We start from the raw sequence: 19070 nt of genomic DNA, 5'->3' as shown, positions 1-19070 counted from the left end.
ATATACGCCTCAATAAAATGTATTGAAATTGATAGTTTTTTTGTTCTGTGAGTCTTGTGTGAAATCATATAATTAAATCACTTCGGAAGCAGATTTGTACTTATATAGTGCAGAATAATAAAGATTTTAGCGAAGCACAACAAACTAGGGATTAAGTTAACGTTTTTATTCACATTTAAATGCACATTAATTTAAAATCATGATTTTTTTTTGCAAAGAAAACATTAAAAACATAACATCTGTTAAAACATGATCACCTTGGGGTGTGTACAGTAAGTGTAAGGTGATGATATAGGTGCAGAGTATGGTAGTTGGTCCATTGAGATGTGAGATCTATAGTGCTCAGTTCTAGAATGGTCTAGAAGAGTCTTAGCTCTGACGGCTCATGTATGGACAGACCACACACACCTGTGCAATGTCATCGTATTCATAAGTCCTCTTCAGAAATGTGTCGGTCAGTCTCAGGCCAGATATACTCTGAAACACAAGCAAATGGTGATTAGCTACAATCACCAACTGATTGTTGACTGCAACTGTTAACAGTAATAGCATAACATACTGTAATAAGCCTTAGCTATGCTTAGTGTTACAATGTATTATAATGTGAAGAAGTGGGCACCTACTTGCAAGCCCTGGACAGAGGAGAGGAGTTTGAGGGGCAGAGAGTGCGAGGCACTGGGGCTGACTTTGCCCAGCTGTCTCCCTGATACACCGCACCAGTGGATGGAGCGGGTGTTACACATCTCCAGCACCAGGTCCATGGTCCTCTCACTGCAACAACACACAACTTGGCCATCAGATTTGCCACCAATCCTACTTAAAGAACACATCACAGTCCTTTTATTCCTCTGTAAACTGGCCATCTCTTTATACAAGACGCAAAATCCACTACAAAATCCTCTTATGCCTCACTCCCCCTAGCCAACAAAACTCAACTCCACGATTTAAGATGGTGTGCTGAGATACTTACCTGAGATACCTATTGCAACCCTCATCCTCTAAATACAGCACCCGATCTGCCATTCATATTCTGTTAAAGGTCCCCAAAGCAAACACATCCCTGGGTCGCTCCTCTTTTCAGTTCGCTGCAGCTAGCGACTGGAACAATTTACAAAAAACATTTAAGCTGGAAAGTTATGTCTCTGTCTCAGCTTTCAAGGACTCAGTCATGGATATGCAAACCAATAATGTAGGCTGCTGATCGTGGTGTCTGTTTTCTGTCTGTTTGCGCTGCTATTATTTGTGCTATGTTGCTTGTATTGTGGTCTGCCATGTCTTGTGAAATCCCTTCTTGTCGTGATGTGCTTTGTCTCTGCCTACTTTGTCCCTCGTGCTGTTGTCTGCCCTTATTAATGCTTGTACCATGTTGTGCTATGGTCTGCCCTTATTAATGCTTGTACCATGTGCTGTTGTCTGCCCTTATTAATGCTTGTACCATGTTGTGCTGTTGTCTGCCCTTATTAATGCTTGTACCATGTTGTGCTGTTGTCTGCCATTATTAATGCTTGTACCATGTTGTGCTGTTGTCTGCCGTTATTAATGCTTGTACCATGTTGTGCTGTTGTCTGCCGTTATTAATGCTTGTACCATGTTGTGCTGTTGTCTGCCATTATTAATGCTTGTACCATGTTGTGCTGTTGTCTGCCGTTATTAATGCTTGTACCATGTTGTGCTGTTGTCTGCCCTTATTAATGCTTGTACCATGTTGTGCTGTTGTCTGCCCTTATTAATGCTTGTACCACGTTGTGTTGTTGCCATAGCTCTCCCTTCATGTAGCGTGGTGGTGTCTCTTGTCTTGTTGTGCTTTGATTCCACTCTCTGTCTGCTGATGTATCTGTACTGTTACCAAGTGTGTTCTGTCTATGTTGTCAATCTTCTCTCACACTTTCTTTTAATCCCCACAGGAGGCCTTTTGCCTCATTCCAGGCTGTTAATGTAAATAATAATTTGTTAATAATTGACGTGCCTGGTCAAATACAAAATAAATACAAAATTATACATACACGCAGTGCATTAGGAAAGTATTTAGACCCCTTGACCTTTTCCACATTTGGTTACGCTACAGCCTTCTTCTAAAATTGATGAAATTGTTGTTGTTTTTTCATCAGTCTACACACAATACCCTATAATGACAAAGCAAAAATAGGTTATACATTTTTGCAAATGTATAAAAAATTTAAAACGGAAATATCACATTTACGTAAGTATTCAGACCCTTTACTCAGTACTTTGTTGAAGCACCTTTGGCAGCGATTACAGCATTGAGACTTCTTGGGTATGACGCTACAAGCTTGGTACACCTGTATTTGGGGAGTTTCTCCCATTCTTCTCTGCAGATCCTCTCAAGCTCTGTCAGGTTGGATGGGGAGCGTCGCTGCACAACTATTTTCAGGTCTCTCCAGAGATGTTCATTGGGTTCAAGTCCGGGCTCGGCTGGGCCACTCAAGGACATTCAGAGACTTGTCCCAAAGCCACTCCTGCGTTGTCTTGGCTGTGTACTTAGGGTCATTGTCCTGTTGGAAGGTGAACCTTTGCTCCAGTCTGAGGTCCTGAGCGCTCTGGAGCAGGATTTTATCAAGGATCTCTCTGTACTTTGCTCCATTAATCTTTCCCGCAATCCTGACTGGTCTCCCAGTCCATGCCGCTGAAAAACATCCCCACAGCATCATCCTGCCACCACCATGCTTCACCATAGGGATGGCGCCAGGTTTCCTCTAGACATGACACTTGGCATTCAGGCCAAAGAATTCAATCTTGGTTTCATCAGACCAGAGAATCTTGTTTCTCATGGTCTGAATCCTTTAGGTGCCTTTTGGCAAACTCCAAGCAGGCTGTCATGTGCATTTTACTGAGGAGCGGCTTCCGTCTGGCCACTCTACCATAAAGGCCTGATTGGGGGAGTGCTGCAGAGATGGTTGTCTTTCTGGAAGGTTCTCCCATCTCCACAGAGGAACTCTGGAGCTCTTTCAGAGGGACCTTCGGGTTCTTGGTCACCTCACTGACCAAGGCCATTCTCCCCCGATTGCTCAGTTTGGCCGGGCGGCCTGCTCTAGTGAGAGTCTTGGTGGTTCCAAACTTCCTCCATTTAAGAATGATGGAGGCTACTGTGTTCTTGGGGACCTTCAATGCTGAAGGCATTTTTTGGTACACTTCCCCAGATCTGTGCCTCAACACAATCCTGTCTCGGAGCTCTACAGACATTTCCTTCGACCTCATGGCTTGATTTTTGCTCTGACATGCACTGTCAACTGTGGGACCTTATATAGACAGGTGTGTGCCTTTCCAAATCATGTCCAATCCATTTAATTTACTACAGGTGGACTCCAATCAAGTTGTAGAAACATCTCAAGGATGATCAATGGAAACAGGATGCCCCTGAGCTCAATTTCGAGTCTCATAGCAAAGGGTCTGAATACTTATGTAAACATTTTATTTATTATGTGCAAAAATTTCTAAAAACCTGTTTTCACTTCATCATTTCATGATTTATGTGTAGATTAATGAAGAAAAAAAACATTTTAATAAATTTTTGAATTAGGCTGTAATGTAACAAAATGTGGAAAAAGTAAAGGGGGCTGAATACTTTCCGAATGCACTGTATACACACAAACACACAACCAGTCAAACGTTTGGACACACCTACTCATTCAAGGGTTTTTCTTTATTTTTACTATATTTTACATTGTAGAATAATAGTGAAAACATCAAAACTATGAAATAACACATATGGAATCACGTAGTAACCAACGAAGTGTTAAACAAATCAAAATATATTGTATATTTCAGATTCTTCAAATAGCCACCCTTTGCCTTGATGACAGCTTTGCAAACACTTGGCATTCTCTCAACCAGCTACCCCCAGAAAAATTAAAATAAACACTTGGCATTCTCTCAACCAGCTTCATGAGGTAGTCACCGGGAATTTCAATTAACAGGTGTGCCTTCTTAAAATATAATGCGTTTGAGCCAATCAGTTGTGTTGTGACAAGGTAGGGGGGCATACAGAAGATAGCCCTATTTGGTAAAAGACCAAGTCCATATTATTGCAAGAACAGCTCAAATAAGCAAAGGGAAACCACAAGTCCATCATAACTTTAAGACATAAAGGTCAGTCAATACGTAAAATGTCAAGAACTTTGAAAGTTTCTTCAAGTGCAGTGGCAAAAACCATTAAGCGCTATGATGAAACTGGCTCTCATGAGGACCACCACAGGAATGGAAGACCCAGAGTTACCTCTGCTGCAGAGGATAAGTTCATTAGAGTTACCAGCCTCAGAAATTGCAGCCCAAATAAATGAGTTCAAGTCACAGACACATCTCAACATCAACTGTTCGGAGGGGAATGTGTGAATCAGGCCTTCATGGTCGAATTGCTGCAACGGTGTGGGTGAACGGATGATCTCCGCATGTGTAGTTCGCACCGTAAAGCATGGAGTAGGTGGTGTTATGGTGTGGGGGTGCTTTGCTGGTGACACTGTCTCTGATTTATTTAGAATTCAAGGCACACTTAACCAGCATGGCTACCACAGCATTCTGCAGCGACACGCCATCCCATCTGGTTTGGGCTTAGTGTGACTATCATTTGTTTTTCAACAGGACAATGGCCCAACACACCTCCAGGCTGTGTAAGGGCTATTTTACCAAGAAGGAGAGTGATGGAGTGCTGCATCAGATGACCTGGCCTCCACAATCCCCCGACCTCAACCCAATTGAGATGGTTTGGGATGAGTCGGACGGCAGAGTGAAGGAAAAGCAGCCAACAAGTGCTCAGCATATGTGGGAACTCCTTCAAGACGGTTGGAAAAGCATTCCAGGTGAAGTTGGTTGAAAGAATGCCAAGAGTGTGCAAAGCTATCATCAAGGCAAAGGGTGGCTACTTTGAAGAATCTAAAATATATTTTGATTTGTTTAACACTTTCTTGGTTACTAAATGATTCCATATGTGTTATTTCATAGTTTTGATGTCTTCACTATTATTCTACAATGTAGAAAATAGTAAAAATAAAGAAAAACCCTGGAATGAGTACGTGTGTCCAAACTTTTGACTGGTCCTATCTATCTATATCTCTCTCTCTCTATATATATATATATATATAGAGAGAGAGAGAGAGAGGAACACCACCTATATATATATATACATATACATACCAGTCAAAAGTTTGGACACCTACTCATTCAAGTGTTTTTCTTTATTTGTACTATATTTTATATTTGAGATTCTTCAAATAGCCATCCTTTGCCTTGATGACAGCTTTGCACACTCCTGGCATTCTCTCAAACAGCTTCACCTGGAATGCTTTTCCAACAGTCTTGAAGGAGTTCCCACATATGCCGAGCACTTGTTGGCTGCTTTTACTTCACTCTGCGGTCCGACTCATCCCAAACCATCTCAATTGGTTGAGATCGGGGGATTGTGGAGGCCAGGTCATCTGATGCAGCACTCCATCACTCCCCTTCTTGGTCAAATAGCCCTTACACAGCCTGGAGGTGTGTTGGGTCATTGTCCTGTTGAAAAACAAATGATAATCCCACTAAGCCCAAACCAGATGGGATGGCGTATCGCTGCAGAATGCTGTGGTAGCCATGCTGGTTAAGTGTGCCTTGAATTCAAAGGCAGGTGACTAACTTATGAAGCTGGTTGAGAGAATGCCAAGAGTGTGCAAAGCTGTCATCAAGGCAAAGAGTGGCTATTTGAAGAATCTCAAATAGAAAATATATTTTGATATGTTTAACACTTTTTTGGTTACTACATGATTCCATATGTGTTATTTCATAGTTTTGATGTCTTCACTATTATTCTACAATATAGAAAATAGTTAAAATAAAGAAACACCCTGGAATGAGTAGGTGTGTCCAAACATTTGACTGGTACTGCATATAAAACATACAACCAGCCTAGTTAAAAGTCTATATGTGCTTTAACCAGCCCATCATTGTCATAACATACCATCTATCGTGTCCATATCATATTGTAGATTAATGAATAGCATGATAATGACAGTCAGGAGAGTTGCCACACATAGGTCCGTCCATCCATTTGACTATACCTGCAGTTGGTGATTTTACAGGTGATGTCGAAGGGTTCCTCTAGGTTGACGGTGTCTGGGATCATCTCCAGTGATAGTCTGACGTCTCCATAACCTGGAGCCTGGCAGAGACAAGTGGAAAAACAATACCCTGTTGAAGGTCGACTGAGATCCATTAAATTGTTGGAAGCATCCAGGTTACTGGTATGCTGGAGTTTATTTTTATAAGGAGTCAAGAGGAAAACCAACTCATACTGGTCAACACAAATTAAATAATTACACTGTCCGATCCAGGCAATAGCACAGATACTTTCTGGACCGATTTTCTTCATTTTAAGCTTAAGAAGCGCATCATCTGGGACCATGGTATAGGCCACTTTAGATTGCACTGTGTTTTGTATTTTTGGGTGGTCGTCTGGTTGGTACCCCTGGGCAACAGGCTTTGAGACATCACATTTTGCATAATTTAGGTGATGCAATTGTAGACCAATTTGGAAACTGTAGAATGACTACATTACCCAATTAAGAATAATTGAGAATATCATCTTCATTTTGAGCTATGTTATTTTCATAGTAATTGTCCAATGAGTCACATTTGTCAACAGCCCAGGTATGACTGACAAGAACAACATCAACACCACCACTCAACAAACTACAACAAAGACAACCACAGCATTGAGACTGAGAATGTCCTGTTATGCAACAACCATATACTTTAACTAAGAACCATATCATGTAACTTAGAATGCTCTGGTACCATTCTCTGTAGCTGGCTTGTCTGCAGCCTTCCTTTCTCTCCTAAGTTGGTCTTCCACACAATGTCCAGTTTACCGATGACCGTCACGCCCTTGATGACGCCCGCCTTCTCTGCAAACTCCGATTTGGGCTTCAGGCAGTAGAGGTACTGGCGCGTGTCCATGGGCTGCAGGTAAGACATCTTCCCAAACGTAGACGTTCTGGAACACAGTCAGGGTGGAGAAGTCTGAGCTGACACTGAAAACCTATTACCTTTGACATAGTGGGGGCGCCTTGAGCGACAGTGAGAAAACTTGGCCGAGTGAATGCGGTATCTCGTACGCAGCATAGATTTCAATCAGAATAGTCATACAGCTTTCACAGTCAAAATGTTTCAACAAAAAAGCAGTAAAATAACACTAGAAATTGACACCAGAAAAAAGAAGATATCATGCTAGCATAATCTATACAGATACTCTTGTCGAGTTCCCTTTCTCTTCTTCACACGTATATCTTTCTTAAATTAATGCCTTTTTACTGTACAATCCAAACATAACACTAAAATATGTGTGTGTGTGTATGTATCCCCCTTACCCTTCGTCCCCAGTCTCCACGGTGTTGAGCTCGGTGACATTGTACATCATGGAGGGCTCCAGGGACACTTTCTCCATGAACATGGGCGACGTGGTGATGTTCTGGATCTGGGCCTCAAGAAACACCTCGTCTGTCTGGGGGCGGGGGTAAGGGGTCAGCGCTAACGTTAGCCGCTAACTAGAGGAACACCACCTCAAAGGACTTAACTGGGCAGCACTCTGACTTCAATTCCTTTCAATGTACTTTACAGCGTATTGGCCCCTCAAGGGGAAGTTGTAGATTTCATTTAGGCCTAGTGTGTGTCAGATTTTTCTGAAAACATGTGACATACAGTTAGATTCTAGAAAACACCACAAAATACCTGTATAACTTACACTAGATTTTGGCATGTATGAATGTGTCAGAAATATTACGACATCATTAGAACCCCAGTAAGACAGGGTTTTCATACCTTCGTCAATACTATTTAAATCAACCAGCAGGGCCAAAATGGAGTAGCAAAGTCTGCTCAGTTTACCTTTGAGGAGTGGATTAGTACTCAACTGAACAGAGGAGCGCTCAGAGATTAGTTCATGCCTGAAATTCAAATGCTAGTGATTAAGTAGGGACCACAGACAGAAACATTCTGCCAGACGGACAGACAGACAGACTGGGGTTATTGTTACAGAGCAGAGCACCTCTCCACATCTCCCATGCTGAGCCTGACCTGTCATCAAACCCAACACAAAAAACTGATTGGACACATCTCAAATAGCACCCCATATACCCCATTTAGTGCAGCTACTTTTGTCCAGAGCTTTATTTGAAGAACGTTTCACTTGATCTGATTTATTCTGACTCTTGAAAGAGTTTCTTTTAGATAAAGAGTGAAATAAACATATAAATTCATATAATCAGATTAATAATCACCAACACTAAAATCCTCATTAAAATGTACAGCCCTTCCCATCAGAGATTGGTACTGGATTTAAATTGAAAATCATAATTCAAATCTACATTCGAATCCAATCATTCAAAAGACCAGTAGAAATGGAAACCCCACTACAATCATACAGACCTAGGCTCTGTCTGAAATGGCCCCCTATTCACTATATAGTTCACTACTTTTGACCAGAGCCTTACGGGCCCTGGTCAAAAGCAGTGCACTATATAGGCAATAGGTTGCCATTTAGAAACCCGCCCTAGCCTAGACCCATGATGTCGATTTCACCCTATGAGGATGGATTGTTTGATCAATGCACTCCCAAAGCTTCCATTCTATTTCCCATGAATCTCTCTGGCACCACGCCCACCTACTGCCCGATTGCACAAGTCCTGTGAGAGATGAGTTAGCGAGAGGGCACAAGCGTCGAAGAGAAAAAAATCAGAGTAAAGGCAAAATAGTGGGAAAAGCCTTTGATGGACCTTTACTAAAGCAGCATCACACATCTGTTTTCTTTGTGAGAAGTGAAGTCTTACTATATGAGTTTTTATTCTTCATATTGTTTCCCCCCTGCATGCTTTTCCCTTATTTTGCCGTTGCTCATGCTCATTGGCTCCATAGAAAGACAGACAGACGTTGCTGCAATAAGGATTAAGAAAGCGAGAGTTAAGAGCAATGAAAACTGAAAGAACGATTACCACGGAACTGAGGTCACTCTAATGGAGAAAATAAAAACACAAGAGACAATAAACAAATGAAGGTTACATGCCAAATGAAAGTGACAATGCATCTTGTTTCATCCGCTAACAAATTAAATGCTACTAATATGCAAATTAGGGAATAAAAAGCTAATTTGACTATGTGTCACCAATGGAAATGCCTGACCATGGAATGAAACATGATATCCAGCAAACTCTATGTTTGTGATGTCATCTAAAAACCAGTGGCTGAATTGATAGTGGAAATGTATGGAAAAATATGTGACTATGTATGAGTAAAGATAGATGGTATGTTGACAAAGGTGGAAAGTTGAATAAGTCGGTAGGATGACTGTATTTGTCATTGTTTTGGTACAGGTAATAAAAGAGTGAGGTAAGTGCAGCTGAGAGAAAGAGAAAAAAACATACCTCCGCATTGTAGAACTTGGTTTTGACGTCGAGCGGCTTCAGAACCTGATTGAGAATAGATTGCAAGCTAAATGATGCCGATTTCTCAAATGATTTCTCAAAATATTCCTCCATTCAACAGCGACGACAAACCTCCCTTCACAACATTAGAAAATATCACCATTTATCACTGAAAAAGCAAAAATCCATGAGCCAAGAAATTCGATTTAAAACGGTCAGTATAGCTTATACAAAAATGATTGTTACTGTAGGAGAAGTTGGATTTAGTTTCTTTGTGTGACTTAGAGCAGATCCTTTCTGAGACTGAGGGCAGTAGGTAGTGAGACTGTTTGGTAGTCAAAAGCCAAAGCTTGTGTGCTATTGCTAATTGCTTTTCCTCTGTCATGGACCTGTGACATTGCTCAGGGTTGAGGTCTGGTATCTAATATAACTCTGTGAGGGAGCATGGGGGAGGTCAAATAAAGGACGCTTTGAAACTCACCTGAAATTTAAAGAACTTCCTGAAGTATAGCTTCTCTCCCGCCTGTGTGGTATAACTGACTGCACAAACCAAGCTAGAATAGAGACCGAAATCCTTGAATATTAGCATTCAAATGAACTCCTAAGTATCTTTGCAGATGTGTTGCTGTTTATATTCCCCACTGTTGTCTCGAGAGACACCCTTCTCCCAGAATTACATAGGGCAATGGTCAAAAGTATGTTATTTAAGAATTAGTCCATGTCAGAAAGGAAACATACATGTGAGTTCCAATCTCTTTGACTTCGTGGTGGATGACATCATCGATGCAGGACTCAGGCTTCAGCTCTGTGACTGCATTGTTGGACGCTGATAGGTTTAGCCTCTGAGAGCTGGTCTGCAGGTCTGCCTGTAAGACATGAAATAAATTGGGATTTCACTTAAAATAGTGTGAATAGGACAAGTGAATTCATCAATGAGAAAGAGATTGGTTAAACATGTTTCCATTGGATTTATGTATATCTGTACTGTACCTTTACTAGTATGTCCTTGACCTCCTGGGTGCTGTCATTATGCACACTAATGTAACTTGAGAAGGTCTCGCCAAGGAAAATATTTCTGTGCAGAGAACAATTGTTACGCAAGAGTCACACACAAAGACAATGGACTCACATGCCCACTGAAGAACAGAAACAAGACTATGCTTTTCGGTGAAAATGATGGCCAAAATTAAGGCTAAGTATTCCTGTGAAAGGTTGTCTTGCAAGAAATGTGATGATTCTACACTGAAACAGATCAAGAGATAAAGACAGAAATGATCGGCCAGGGGGAATGAAAGATATAAACTGCCGGTCTGATTGTTAAATGCTAGTTGTGTGTGCCTATACATGTTTCATCCTGCTCTATATGTCAAACAGTTCACTACAGTTGTTGCTGTAGTGTTATTTACCCAAAGTTCTGAGGTAGTGTGAGCATCTCTCCCAGCATTAATGCCTCTGCTCCTTTAATAGTGGATGGGTCCTCCTTCATTAGCCGACCAAACAAATCCCCTGTAGAATGCGCGCACGCACATGTACACACACAGTCACACACACAAATTACTCTCATACACTGCTTTCAGAAAGTATTCACACCCATTGACTTTTTCCACATTTGGTTGTGTTACAAAGTGGGATTAAAATGTATTTAATTGTAATTTTTGATGAATAATCTACACAGAATACTCTAATGTCAAAGTGGAAGAAAAATTCAAAAAATAAATAAATAAAATAAAACACTAATATATCTTGATTAGATAAGTATTGAACCCCTTGAGTCAATACATGTTAGTATCACCTTTGGCAGCGATTATAGCTGTGAGTCTTTTTGGGTAAGTTAACTTACTTAACTTACCCAATAACTTACTACATTTGCACACACTGTATATATATTTCATATTTTCTATTGTGTTATTGACTGTACGTTTTTGTTTATTCCATATGTAACTCTGTGTTGTTGTTTTTAATCGCACTGCTTTGCTTTATCTTGGCCAGGTTGCAGTTGTAAATGAGAACTTGATCTCAATTGGATTACCTGGTTAAATAAAAGTGAAATAAATAAATAAAAAATTGTACAATATAGAGTGCATTCAGATAGTTTTCACACCCCTTCACTTTTTCCACGTTGTTATGTTACAGCCTTATTCTAAAATTGATTAAATTGTCTACACACAATACCTCATGATGACAAAGTAAAAACAGGTCTTTAGAATTATTTTTGGGGAAAAACGGAAATATCACATTTACATAAGTATTCAGACCCTTTACTCAGTACTTTGTTAAAGCACCTTTGGCAGCGATTACAGCCTCGAGTCTTCTTTGGTATTACGCTACAAGCTTGGTACACCTGTATTTGGGGAGTTTCTCCCATTCTTCTCTGCAGATCCTCTCAAGCTCTGTCAGGTTGGATGGGGAGCGTCGCTGCACAGCTATTTTCAAGTCTCTCCAGAGATGTTAGATCGGGTTCAAGTCCGGGCTCTGGCTGGGCCACTCAAGGACATTCAGAGATTTGTCCCAAAGCCACTCCTGTGTTGTCTTGGCTGTGCTTAGGGTCGTTGTCCTGTTGGAAGGTGAACCTTTGCCCCAGTCTGAGGTACTGAGCGCTCTGGAGCAGGTTTTCATCAAGGATCTCTCTGTACTTTGCTCCATTCATCTTTCTTTCGATCCTGACTAGTCTCCCAGTCCCTGCCGCTGAAAAACATCTCCACAGCATGATGCTGCCACCACCATGCTTCAACGTAGGGATGGTGCCAGGTTTCCTCCAGACGTGACGCTTCGCATTCAGGCCAAAGAGTTCAATCTTGGTTTCATCAGACCAGAGATTCTTGTTTCTCATGGTCTGAGAGTCATTTAGGTGCCTTTTCACAAACTCCAAGCGGGCTGTCATGTGCCTTTTACTGAGGAGTGGCTTCCGTCTGGCCACTCTACCATAAAGGTCTGATTGGTGGAGTGCTGCAGAGATGGTTGTCCTTCTGGAAGGTTCTCCCATCTCCACAGAGGAACTCTGGAGCTCTGTCAGAGTGACCATCGGGTTCTTGGTCACCTCCCTGAGCAAGGCCCTTCTCCCCGATTGCTCAGTTTGGCCGGGCGGCCAGTTCTAGGAAGAGTCTTGGTGGTTCCAAATTTCTTCCATTTAAGAATGATGGAGGCCACTGTGTTCTTGGGAACCTTCAATGCTGCAGAAAGGTTTTGGTACCCTTCCCCAGATCTGTGCCTCGACACAATCCTGTCTCGGAGCTCTACGGACAATTACTTTGACCTCATGGCTTGGTTTTTTCTCTGACATGCACTGTCAACTGTGGAACCTTATATAGACAGGTGTGTGCCTTTCCAAATCATGTCCAATCAATTGAATTTACCACAGGTGGACTCCAATCAAGTTGTAGAAGCTTCTCAAGGATGATCAATGGAAACAGGATGCACCTGATCTCAATTTTGAGTCTCATAGCAAAGGGTCTGAATACTTATGTAAATAAGGTATTTCTGTTTTTTATTTTTAATACATTTGCAAAAATGTCTAAAAACCTGTTTTTGCTTTGTCATTATGGGGTATTGTGTAGATTGATGAGGAAAACAATTAATTTCATCAATTTTAGTATAAGGCTGTAACGTAACAAAATGTGGAAAAGGTCAAGGGGTCTGAATACTTTCCGAATGCACTGTATCAAGTTGGTTGTTGACCATTGCTAGACATCAATTTTCAAGACTTGCCATAGATTTTCAAGCAGATTTAAGTCAAAACTGTAACTAGGCCAATCAGGAACTTTCAATGTCGTCTGGGTAAGCAATTCCAGTGTATATTTGGCCTTGTGTTTTAGGTAATTGTCCTGCTGAAAGCTGAATTTGTCTCCCAGTGTCTGTTGGAAAGTAGACTGAACCAGGTTTTCCTCTAGGATTTTCCCTGTGCTTAGCTCGATTCCATTTATTTTGATCCTTAAAAACTCCTGGGTGATGACAAGCATACCCATAACATGATGCAGCCACCACCATGCTTGAAAATATGAAGACGGGTACTCAGTGATGAGTTGTGATGGATTTGCCCCAAACATAACCTTTGTACTCATTACAAAACATGTATTTCTTTGCCACATTTTTTGCAATATTACTTTAGTGCCTTATCACAATTAGGATGCATGTTTTGAAATATTTGTATTCTGTACAGGCATCCTTCTTTTCAATCTGTCATTCATGTTAGTATTGGGAAGTAACTGAAATGTTGTTTTCCATGCTTAGTTATCTACAATCACAGCCATTAAACTCTGTAACTGTTTTAAAATCACCATTGGCCTCATGGTGATATCCCTGAGCGGTTTCCTTCCTCTCCGGCAACTGAGTTAGGAAGGGCGCCAGTATCTTTGTAGTGACTGGGTGTATTGATACACAATCCAAAGTGTAATTAATAACTTCACACTCAAAGGGATATTTAATGTCTGTTCTTTTTTGTTTTTTGCAATAGGTGCCCTTCTTTGCGAACCATTGGAAAAACTCCCTGGTCTTTGTGATTGAATCTGTGCTTGAAATTCACTGCTCGACGGAGGGACCTTACAGGTAATTGTACGTGTGGGATACAGAGATGGGGTAGTAATTTAAAAATCATGTTAAACAATATTATTGCACAGAGTGAGTCAATGCAACTTATTGTGACTTGTTAAGCACATTTTTACTCCTTAACTTATTTAGGCTTGCCATAACAAAAGGGTTGAATACTTATTGACTCAAGACATTTAATCTTTCATAAACACTTCTAAAAACATAATTCCACTTTGACATTATGGTGTACTGTGTGTAGATCAGTGACACAAAATCTCAATTTAATCAATTTTCAATTCATGCTGTAACACAAAATGTGGAAAAAGTCAAATGGTGTGAATACTTTCTGATCTAGCACTGCATCTAGCTAAGTGTTGTTGAGGCACATAAAGAACTTGACACAATGCCAGCAATGTTGGACTCTATATCTATAAAAAAAAATTCTCCAGATATTCTCTCTGTTTTAGGGCACTATGGAAACTGTCACTACCAGGTCTAATAGTCAGTCAGTCTCCTCATATGGGCCCTGTAAGTTTTGTAGCTTTAATATTGATGATCAATGTCAATGTTCTAAATCTTTGAGTGAAAGGTAGCCTTCAGAGGAGCAGCGTGGGAGATACGAGAGCTGGGTGGCATAAAAACTTTCACAAGTTATTTTATTTATCCTATATCGTGTTCTAGTCGTTCATTTCGATTTACGGCCAGATATGCCTTCATTTCATTTCTCCCCCCTGTATAAATAGCATCCCTACCCAGAAGTGTCACTGTGATTTATGGGTTCAGCAGAGTTGGGTTTCCAGCACAGCGCTCACATTGCAGTAGGGAGGCCTCCAGCAGAAGGAAAAATAAACACTGTAAATTCTCTTTAGGCCTGCACGACTAAATTTGGGAGCCGGTTAGACGGAGCCATTCCTGGGATCTCTTAGTGATTCCGTGGAGGAGGCAGATAGATGTGGCTGGCTGGCTTTATTATTGATTACCGACTTCACATATTTTCAAAGGTTAATTAATGTATTGGCTCAATTCATTTCACTGTCGTCATGCCTGGAATTTTAACTGGAGGCTTAACCCCAGTAAAGGAAAGCTTAGCTGATTTACACGTTCTCATACATATCGGTCCAATGAATATATGAATGCAGTTTTGTAATAAATAATGTTCCCATGGGTTGTGAAATGTAGAATCGTGCATCTGTTTTTCTCTCTGAGGAATACTGATTTCAAAGAGAAATATGACATGTGAATGTGTTGGTATGGACCAGGGATTTATAGCACTACATGGAAGTAGTCAGTTATATCAATGCTTTTACCATAAGCCTACTGTAGACTTGAAATTATAATATATAACATATAATATAACCCTATAATATATGCCATTTAGCAGACACTTTTATTCAAAGCGACTTCCAGTCATGTTGAGGATTATTATTTTTTAAATCTGTTTTAGAATAAGGCTGTAACGTAACAAAATGTGGAAAAAGTCAAGGGGTCTGAATACCTTCCGAAGGCACTGTATTTAGAATCACTGCTGCAAAGCAAATTGGTTAGGCCTAATAAGATTCTACAACTCTACTACATGTTGGCGGTAAAATAAATCAAGAGGCTTACCTGGGAGGTCTCTATCTTCACATGTCACTGGCATGTTAGTGAAGAGAGTGGGTTTTGTTAACCGCATCACTGTGAAAGCCAAAGGAGCAAACATAGTTCAGTTAGGCTTAGGCTAGTTTACTGCTTGCAATTTTAGATGGAAATTCCATGGGAAATCTAGACCTATCTCAAACAGCCTAGATATCCTAATGCCAGATGAGAACAGCCTCCTTTAGCGTCTTTTCCAGACCCTACTTTATTTGGATAGTCCCCTATAGGCCTAGATGGCCTATGGAAGATCAAACTATCAACAAACTAACAACTGTAACTCGCTTGCATGCAAGATGTTGCATGCAACTAGACTGCATGTGAGGCTGTGGCTAAGATTAGGTTTAGGTTAAAATAAGGGGTCTAGGGTTATTGTTTTCCCGATTAGATGGTTCAAATCAGTGGTTAGTTTCAGTTCTTTAATAGTTAGATTAGTTGAGGATCTATAAACCATATGAAGGGTACTATCCATGGGCGGTGTGTTCAATAGGGCGATATGGGCGACGCACTGCCAAACGGGAAAAGGAAGGGATTTTTTTTCTAATCAATTATATCATGGCAACAGTAGTTCAGTGTTCACGTCTGATCTGCCAGCCACTAAATGTCCAATCAGGCTAAAGTCGTGCTTCAAATGTCCCCGCCCGTTTTGGGGCGATTTCAGTCAGGTTGAAAATCGCCCAGAAGTCTCTCATAGCCTCTAATGTAAAATATTTTTTTTTCAAATTTCTGAGCTTTCAATACATTCTCTATGGGTGTCTGAGGGCTTGCACTTACGCGCTTTCGTCATACGTAACGTAACGTAACCATGAACGGCAGACAGCAACGCTTGGACAGCGACTGGTGTAACCGACATGCACCATCTTTCAGAAAAAATTAAGAAAAATGAGCTGTCAAAGACCCACATTGATAGCTGTTTGAGATTTTCTGCTTTGGTGAGAGTGAATATTGCCACTCAACTGGATGAGGGATACAGGCTAGCTGTCCGCCGCCACAACGATGAGGTTAGCAACAGCAGAGTCGTGAACACTGTCTACGAGAATCGAGACGACCTCATAGAATGTTTTGAAGCCATCCGGACGGGTTCATTGGGTTCATTTGACCAGCCCACCGTACCAGAAGCTACAGAATAAGGACATCGATGCTGTCTTTATCAAACGTGCCCTCGACAGCTTCGCAAGCAGTGTGCAGGCCATAAGGTAAGATAAAGATTAAACAATATCATTCGATCTTTCTCAAAGCAGAGCTTTATTTGAAAATGTATGCATGAAAGGAGACTGCATTTGTGTTTGAAATTACATTATTGTCATTATATATGGCCAGTGGTGTAATCTATCTTATTTTATATACTATGTGTACTGTACAGTGGTGCTCATAAGTGTATGAACACATTCTAAAGCTGACTAAAAAGAGGAATAAAAAAATAAAAAAATCATCTTTTGGAAATTGATCTTAATGACTTAATTAAAAAAGTTGGAAAATCCAACCTTTAAGGACACCAATTTTCTTTTCTTTTTTATTCCTCTTTTTAGTCAACTTTAGCATGGGATCATAAGCTTATGAGCACCACTGTATACTGTGCTGAACATCCAGGCTATGTGAGACACAAAGGCTAACTTAAACACTAAAGACTTTATGCATCCCTGCCCATTTTAAGTGGAACTGAAGTATTTGTACTATACATGGATACATTGCATATACCTGTGCATCACATAGACAACAATACTGTACAAAGCCAACAAACACATTGGTCTGTTTGCCTTCAGGGACTCCTCTCAACAGCAGCTGCAAGAAGCAACAGGAGCCAAAAGACCCAGAACAGCTTTGAGAGAAGAGGAGAAGCAGAGGCTGTCTGAAGAGGTCTGCAACACCATCCTGGATCACACCAAAGAAAGGTTCTCTTTCTCTGGCCACCTTGTGAGTGCTACCTTACTGCAAGCAGACATGTTTGAAAGGTACTGCCATTCAAAAAAATTAAAAATCTGTTCATGTTCATTTTTACAAATCTATACAATTGGCCAGAATATGGTTGTTCATATTTACAAATCTATACAATTGGCCAGAATATGGTTGTTCATTTTTACAAAGCCATACATATTGTTTATGCAGTGTTGAGGAATGTGAAAGAACACCCTTGATTATTTTTACTGTGATAACTTATTTTGCTTTTGTAAGCCAACACTTTTGAGATCAGTCAATAAATGCTTCTGGTATTGACTTATATGCTGCCCCTGTCTTCATGTTGTTGCTGGACATATCTTTTTAAAAATGTGTGTAGGTCACCTAAATCATCAGAAAAATTGCCCCTCCTGAGAATTTTTTCAGGAGCCGCCACTGGTACTATCCAAATAAATGTTAGAATTTCTCCTTGCCACAGCAGTCTTTCTTTGTCAGGTGTTCTCTGATTAATAATTTAGGAAAAGTTATTGTACACCCAGTCCTCTAATATGATGCTGCGTGCTGCTTATTACAATGACAATACCAAATGATAACTTCCCCTTTCATCTGTGATAATATTAGGGTAACCAGTCCTAATACATACCAGGTAGCTTGCTATTTGAATGGGTCTATCAAAATGTCTGACACTGGTGTATTCAGCATACTGTAGCTACGTTGAGGTCTCAAAGAAGTACAAATGCAAACTTTAACTTTTTGAGTGAATAGTCAAGTAGTGGACAGGTAAGAAACGCTCATCATCAGATCAACAGCATTAGGTTATTTGAGCTTGCTAACTAACTAGCAAGATGGCAGAGGCTAGCTAAATACGTAGCTATACAGCTAGGAGGACATAATCCACCATTAGCTAAATAAAGGACACATTGGTTATAGTATAATGGTATAGTAGGTCGTTATAGGCGAACAACTTAGGTTATAGTATGCAAATGATTAATGAATTATATATGGCAAATGATTTGACAGAATATTGTTGGCTGGCTAGCTAGCTAGTTAGCTAAGAAGGTTGGCTATTAAAAATGAACAGAAAATAGACACCGTCAACACTGCTCGATACTAGGTAGTCAGCGAGCTAGCTCGTTCATCATCTTTCAGTTACAAAGCTTATTTGACGTTAGCTTGGCAGCTAGCTTGTAAGCCAGTATTAGCTAACGTTAGCCAACTAGCTGTCAGTGTCAGATGTAAACAACCTCTTTTCAGATATCCACATAACAAAAATGTTTAACGCGACCCTACCCATTATATTGCTTAAGCACATTGTTTTATACACTGTTGCCATTTATTTAACTCAGTAAAATACCTTTTAAAGCAAGTAGATGCTCTTGTTTTGCCTGATTTACTTCCATTTTGTCTGAAGAGTTCGGTTGAACTTTCACCTGGCAATATCAGCTGACTACAGGACACGCAGAAGGACAATCTTGTGAGAGCCCTCTTGTGGTAGCATTGTAGTACACAGGTGTCACGTCAAATTGTATTTCCACATTTTCCCCATTAAAGTTATAAATACATAGACATCCTATAAAACAAATACAGCTAATTAAATAATATATTTTCAAGTGG

At 40.4% G+C, this 19070-nt stretch overlaps 1 protein-coding gene and 1 long non-coding RNA gene across 2 annotated transcripts in view; one reads left to right on the top strand and one right to left on the bottom strand.

Annotated features, from left to right (window-relative positions):
- The window catches only part of LOC311127976, a 1008662-nt gene that overhangs the window by 387111 nt on the left and 602481 nt on the right, over positions 1-19070 (top strand). The window lies entirely within an intron of this gene.
- Positions 152-18916, bottom strand: LOC311128512 (trafficking protein particle complex subunit 13). Its single transcript, XM_084160705.1, has 13 exons — positions 18811-18916; positions 15534-15602; positions 10811-10910; positions 10395-10479; positions 10143-10270; positions 9886-9958; positions 9405-9449; positions 8976-8993; positions 7356-7489; positions 6784-6982; positions 6048-6148; positions 624-771; positions 152-477 (listed from the first exon to the last, which is right to left on the bottom strand). The coding sequence occupies exons 1-13, from the start codon at positions 18854-18856 to the stop codon at positions 370-372; spliced, it is 1254 nt and encodes a 417-aa protein (XP_084016831.1). The 5' UTR covers positions 18857-18916; the 3' UTR covers positions 152-369.

The sequence above is a fragment of the Coregonus lavaretus genome (assembly GCF_964263955.1).
Source record: "Coregonus lavaretus genome assembly, chromosome: 4".
In the NCBI taxonomy this organism is placed as follows: Eukaryota; Metazoa; Chordata; class Actinopteri; order Salmoniformes; family Salmonidae; genus Coregonus; species Coregonus lavaretus.
Note: the sequence above shows the minus strand (reverse complement) of the source record. Positions and strands in the feature narration are given on the sequence as shown.